Source organism: Saccostrea echinata, unplaced genomic scaffold, assembly GCF_033153115.1.
Source record: "Saccostrea echinata isolate AGI-Se365-2 ecotype Australia unplaced genomic scaffold, CSIRO_AGI_Sech_v1 ptg000029l, whole genome shotgun sequence".
NCBI classification, from domain to species: Eukaryota; Metazoa; Mollusca; class Bivalvia; order Ostreida; family Ostreidae; genus Saccostrea; species Saccostrea echinata.
The window spans coordinates 40,604,963-40,612,043 of record NW_026889778.1 but is presented as its reverse complement, the minus strand read 5'-3'; the positions used below and the strand labels follow the sequence as shown (position 1 = coordinate 40,612,043).

The window sequence follows — 7,081 nt, the reverse complement described above, 5'->3', positions numbered from 1 at the left end:
ATAAAGAACATGTGGTTGATTTGTAATAGTTTTTTTTTTATGGATTTATATTAACAGAGGTAAATAACACATATAAAAAGACACACATAGGAGTACTTGTGTGTGCATTCAGAATAACGTTTTGAATATGAAATCCATAGCAAATATATACAGCAGAAGTATATACCAGGTAAATGTACATTTCTTCAGTCACTAATACAAATGAATACATTTTTCAGCCAAATAAATAAAAAAAAAAAAAAAAGGGACAGGAAAACTTGCTTTCGGGTATTTTTCTGTCAGCACTGCTTCAGGGTACACAATGAGTTCTGTTCATGTACAAATCTGTTGTTTTATTCAAAAGAGAAAACAATTCTGATAACGTAAAAAAAGCATTTCTAATGCTTATAACACGAATGGTATGAAATCAAAATCAGAAATTTTATACAAGCTCAATCATTTACATGATACAAACAAAAAACTTTAAAAATGGATGAGTAGTGTTTTACTTCAGTATTATCTTTGTAAATTTTTTCCAAGCATTTCACGACATTATTTAAACCGATTTTAAGGCACAATCAAGTTCATCCCAAAATTGATCCATCAGCTCACTAGTTTCTGGCCACCTTATACTTACAATGGACCACCAGATATATCGCAAGTCTTTTGGCATTCGTTTTATGGTAATATCATCTTTAATTATCACTATGATGGTTTGTCTTCGATTCGTATGAAACGAATGCGTCACCGCCATTTGTACAGCATACGAATTCCAACCATTGGCCAGAAAATTTTCAGTTACAATGAACACAACTTTCCTACTTTTGTCTATAAACCGTAACAGTTCGTCAGCTTTAGATATTCCAGGAATGAAGTCTTTATCTGGAAAACTTATTTGAAAGCCTCTCTTTGTTAGTGTTTGATATAATGTAGTGCTAACAATTCTATAGTCATCTTCAGCATAGGATATAAAAGCATCAAACTGAAAGTCCCCACTCTCGACTGAATATACACCTTTCCACCTGTTACGCAAGTTCAGAATAACATAATCAATATGAACACGATATTTTTTTGCCAGGAAAACAACAGTGATTGTAGCAATAAGAATTAATAATATCAAAACAGAGATGGCAAGCCATGTCTCTGTCTGACATTTTTTCTCAAATTCTTCAAAAGAATTTTCTTGAAGGAGTTCTAACACAGTTAAACTCTTTTCACTGCAGAAAGTTTCATTTAGATCAGCAAATAAGTGCTGAATTTCCCTCATCCATCTGAGTGATTGAACATGTAGACAATCACAGTTTATAGGATTTCCATGAACATAAATCTTTGTTTTTCGTAATCTCTTAAAGGTGATAAAGTCTGACTCTGTGATTGATGTAATTTTGTTGAAACGAATATACAGCTTTTCTAAATTCGGTACATATTTCAAGGTAGCTGGAAAGGATGAAAACAGATTTTCGTCTAGGTTCAGACGAAATAAAAATGTTTGGTATTTCAATAAAGTGAGTGGAATGTTTCGTAAATTACTTTTATGCACGTCTAGTTCTTCCAGATTTTTAAGACTATAGAAGATTCTATCCAATTTATCAAAATTTAACTTTATATTTTCTGCAACAATTTTCTTTAGTTTTATTGCTTGTTCAAATAAATGAACGGATACCGTTCGACATAGGCTGCCAGTAATATCAAGAACTTCTAAATTTGGGGTGTCAGCCTCAAAAATGTATCTTAAAGGAAAATTTGTATTAGATAAATTTAATTCTTGCAAACTTTTAGCAGTAACATTTATACGAACTATGGACGGGTCTTTGAGTTTTATATTATGGAAGTAATTATCTGCATAATTTATGTATTGTAAATTCTTTGAAATATCAATCGTAATTGTTACATTTGCTTTCCATCCGAGCATTTGAAGCCACTTGTTATTAAAATCATCCAATACGTTCATATAGCCGTGGTAGCTAGCATCAATAAACCTGAGTTTTGGAAAATTTTGCAGAAGGTCAATCCTTAAGTATGGGAGAAATAGGTTAATTCTATTCCGGCCGACATTAAAGTATTCCATACAGTTTCCCATATTAGTTCCCTGTGGACTAGCTAATATGCCCAAAATGCGGTCATTGATGAGAGACACACTTTTGAAACAGATGCTGTAAAGGTATTTGGTGTTAGTTTTATTTAAATAGAAAGGCATTGAATAGAGGTCCACAAAATTTTCATTGGCAACAATGTATTCCATTGTTCGATTTTGCAAGCATTTTAAACTTTTCATAACTACATTCATGTCACACAACCCCCCAAAAAATATTTCTACACCCTTAAGATATGGAAAAGAACAGAAAATCTCTTCACTGATGTCGCAAAGCACATGTCTTTTGAAATTCATTTCAAGATATTGAATAGGCGATTCAGATAACCCATTGAAGCTGTAGTTGTGTATATGAAAATGGGATTTCGAGTATAATTTAAGTTCTCTCAATTTTTTCAAGCGTTTAAATGCTTGCTTGAATCTAAATTCGACAAACACATCGATACATAATTTTTCCAAAGATGAAAGGCTTATTATTTCATTTTCAGGATAACCTGTAAATGAATTATTATTAACTATCAAAATTTTCAATTTTCTAAGGCTAGAAAAAGCTTTAACTTTGAAAGACCATTGTGAAAGATTACAAGACGATATTTCAAGAACACACAAGTTGTTCAGCAGTTTAAAAGAATCTTTTTGTATTGACTTAAGGTTGTTATGGCTAAAATACAGGGCTGTCACCATGCTTTGATTTAAATGGATGCCTCTGAATGTTTTTCGAGATATCAACGTAAAATTATTCTGCGAGAGGTCGAGCATAATTTTTCTGTCTTTTAATTCACCTGGGATTTCACGAGGTATTTTTTCTAAGTTAAGCCCACTACAATCCCACAACCAGCCTTGATTGCCACATTCATCTTTATGAGATAAAATTCTGCACTTGCTCTCCATCGTGCATTCTACAACTAAAAGTAAATGACGCTTAAAAAAATGGAACACAGTTCAAAATGTTGACTACATTTTTAAAATACGATAGAAAGGTCAATGAAAATACTTACTTAAAACAGCATGTATCATAAATATATAATGAACGTTCATTATCGTCATCATGATCTTATGTGGCGAGGATTCCCATTAAATGATCTGATATCTGAAATGTTCTCATGAACAAAAGTTATCGGAAGAGCTCCACTTTAGAAAACAACACTTCCCATTATACAGTAAAACAAAATATAATGTTAAATTTCTGGGGAAAATTGCTAAACGAGATATCAGTTTGTAATACCTATCAGTCACAAGTCTCTAAATAATGATAAAACCTTCAATTATGTATATATTTTTAAGATAAGGAAGCTTAGTAATAAATAAGTTGGCAGACTTTGATTTAAAAACAAGCTGATTGAGCCATAATCAGTATTAATTGATACAGTTATTTTAATTGGATCCTTATTTGGAAATCAAAATGCAAATAACAAAGATTTATTTATTAGGATGTGACTTACAATAATTCTATTAATGTATATATCCGTTCACTCGCTGGAGTGAAGTTATGAGAAAATACCAAATAGCCATTAAGAGATTATTCCACATTTTTATAACAATAGAGAAAAGGGGGCAGTTAAGGAAAAAAAGGTTCTAGTATTCAAGTCAGATAATTAAGAGTTGTCCAAATTATCATTAAACAAACATTCAGAACGAAATTCATATTGAGTTTGGTACGTCGTGGTTTACTGAGAACTTTTAGGTACAACATCCAACTTCATTGCTCATTCTTTATCGTAGGTCATTTCACTAATAGCATTTCATCAGATAAATCAGCTGTCAGCTATGTGCATATACATAAATATTTTGGCCTGTTGGATCCATATCAGAGTCATTTTTGGTTTGAAAAGTAGTGAATTACTACAAACGTATCACTATTCAACTCTTAACAAAGACACATGGTTACCAATTACGGGTCCCATTCTGAATAACTAAGTTGATGGTTTACGGACATCAGTGCAAAATATACACTACAGAGTTCTCTTAAGGACAGATGATACAAACAAAGAAAATTGATTGGTATACATTTTTGGGTCTATTTTTGTTGTAAATGATGCAAATAATAGATTTCTAAAATATTAAGAAATTGTAACCCTTCTATGATGTTCGAAATTCTACCTTTCTGTAACCATCCTTATTAATATACACAAATTTTTGTCACTTCAAATCTCATTTTTATTGTGAAACCTAAAATAAAAAAAATCAAAAACTATGCGTAAATTTGTTCATTTTACTTATATAAACAGGACTCAAGTTGTTATTTTCAATTTTTCAATAAAAGTTGTTTTTTGTATCATCTGTCCTTAAAAGTTATTTTAATAATAGTCAACACTAACAAGAAAAACCATCTGTTCCTGAATCACCTCAGAGCATAAAGAAACAATAAAATGTGTCCTGTTTCGGCATTATACAAATATCTCGAAACCTTTGGTCATCTTTCTGGTCTCCTCTTCAAATTCATGAGAGGTGATCCAGTTTCCAGTGCATTTGTATCTAAAAATCTACATAGCATGGTCTTAATTGGCTTATACCTTTAGCTTGTCCCTGATCAGCATCATAGCTTTTGGATTGGGGCTACAACGCATGCAGCTCACAAAAGTTATTTCTGAGAATTGTATACAGAAGAAGGGGATATGGAATTCTGATGTGTAACAAGATATATGTCTATTTGCAAAACATTGTTGTTTAATCTAAAGTATTTTAAAGTCATCAGAATTGTTTGTTCAATCTGTCTGTCAAATATATAACTTTCAAAGTAGAGATTGTATATGATGCTATTTAATGTATCATACCTCTCCTATGTCTTGCAATAATTACTTGTTGTTTTTTTTTTTTTTTTTTTTTTTTTTTTTTTTTTTTTTTTTTTTTTTTTTGTAAATAGTGTTTTAATTAAAAATAGGAAACAGGAAAAAGTTTTCTTAAAGTAATTTTCCTGTATGTGTTTAGTGTCCTGAATATAATGCCATTTTTGTATTTCTGTTTCAGTTCCCTGCACCTTCCTAATGAAAAGGAATGCATCTTTTAAATCTTGCTTTGATATTAATATTGTAAAGATGTTTTTTTTTTCTGTGTATGAATCTTCTTGCTGTGAAATGTGTGCGTCCCCTGCCTTTGGGTGGGTGGATCCAGTCTCTGATTTGATTGTGGCTGATTGTCATTTTGTTTTCCTCACCTTTTTTGATGGCAGGCAGCAATCTAGGGTATTTTTGTGTTTGTTTGTTTTTTAAATTGTTTCATGTTTATAAGAGGGTTAATTCAAAATTCATGTATGCTGTGTCTTGTAAAGGTTTCCTGGTCTCGAATTCTTATTCAAGTCTGGTTGAACCCCCCCCCCATTTTACTGTTTTCATCATGTTACAATGTCATTATGGTGCCGGCGGTCAGATTGGGTAATATTTTGCCTAAAATATGTCATATTTGTGACCCCCCTTCTGACTCCCATTTTTGTAAACTGTTTTACTACTTTTCGTTATTTACTTCTATAAATGACATTTTTCACTTCTTTATGATGTTTTTTGATGTTTGCTTGCTTTTAACAAAAAGAACAAACAAACAAACAAACAAAAACAAAAAAAAGCTCATTCGTTTGGCAGGAGAACTTAAGGAACATAAACGCCATCTTGTTTTATATATATATATATATTCGAGGAAATTTAATATTATAAAATAAAATAAAATAAAATATACCACAGAGTCTTACCCATCTGTTTAACATTTGAATATTTTACCCGAAAAAGACGTTAATGGTAAACTTACAACAAAAGTTTATTATAAACGCAATGGCTTTAACTTTTCTAAAAATGAGTTTATGTCTCTGAATTGACTTGATACGCAAGAACATGCACAACTAACAATTTCTAAAACGAGGAAAACTACTCAGCTATTTTAAGGAAGGAAATGGAGAATGCGATCTTAGTACCTGTACCCTCTTAATACGTATTATTTAAAAAAAAATCTTTGTAACAAAGCAACTGTATACATGTAAGAAAGGTAATATAGATATCAATGATGGATAGGTTTGTGCCGTACTCAGTACCAGTTACATTGCATGTATCAGCTGTGTGTCACATGACTGGTATAAAAATAGAATTGTTCAGCTGAATGTAGAAAATGACGCTAGTGCAAGGACATACGCATGTTTTTGGAGAAAGAAAAATGGTAGATATTTAATTTTAAAAAAAAAATTACATCGGTTTCCTAAAAAGTGCTGGGAGCTAGTTTGAGCTGTTTCGGAAATACTCGTAATTTTGCCGGAAATGCGTAAAATAGCTAAAAATTCTTCACTATAGCACCTAGATAAATTGATAATCTACGTAGTTGTTTAAATTATTAATTATTTCCATTTAACTTGATTGATTAAATTTAAACATTGGCGATGGATATATATTTACTTAAACATTTTTATAATTATTAAACCAATGGATCCACTCCTCCGGATCACTTATGCTGCGTCGTCAAGGCTAGTGACGTCATTTATGACACAAGATTTGCTTCTAATAACTCGGTAGTTTTGTTATCACATGTTGTGATTTTACATGCTTTTATGAATAATTAATAAAATGAATGAATGCATGTTGTTACAATGTATTTACGCATCCTCATGTGATTAAAGAGATTTTTGCCAATTGTTAAATTTTAAATGACGTCACAATGAAACTTTCCATACGATGCATCACAAATGTGATCTCAGGCCTTTCTTAACGTAGCTGAGTAATAACAAATAAGTTGATTTAACAAGAATATCAATAATCTCGTTTAAAGTCAACCTTTTCCAAATGCTATGATCGAAACAATGAACTTGTCAGCAAATACAATCTATCATTAAGTCAAATTTGACTTCCGTTTTCATTAACAACTGTTATGCCTATACCATCACTATTAATTGTCCAGGAATTTTTCCGTCTACCGATCATGACAAGAAATACACTGCCGGTGTGACCGGTCAGTAGGATGCTTACTCTTCCATAGCACCTGATATTTTGGAGGTCAGTGTTTGCTCTACTCCAAATTTGTATTTTGTCAATGGGC

The 7,081-nt window shown here is 31.5% G+C and overlaps 1 protein-coding gene across 1 annotated transcript; it reads right to left on the bottom strand.

Moving 5' to 3' along the window:
* Positions 1-535: 535 nt before the first annotated feature.
* On the bottom strand, positions 536-2,962 carry LOC133195323 (toll-like receptor 2 type-2). Its single transcript, XM_061331171.1, has 2 exons — positions 2,854-2,962; positions 536-1,416 (listed from the first exon to the last, which is right to left on the bottom strand). The coding sequence occupies exons 1-2, from the start codon at positions 2,960-2,962 to the stop codon at positions 536-538; spliced, it is 990 nt and encodes a 329-aa protein (XP_061187155.1).
* Between the last annotated feature and the right edge of the window lie 4,119 nt (positions 2,963-7,081).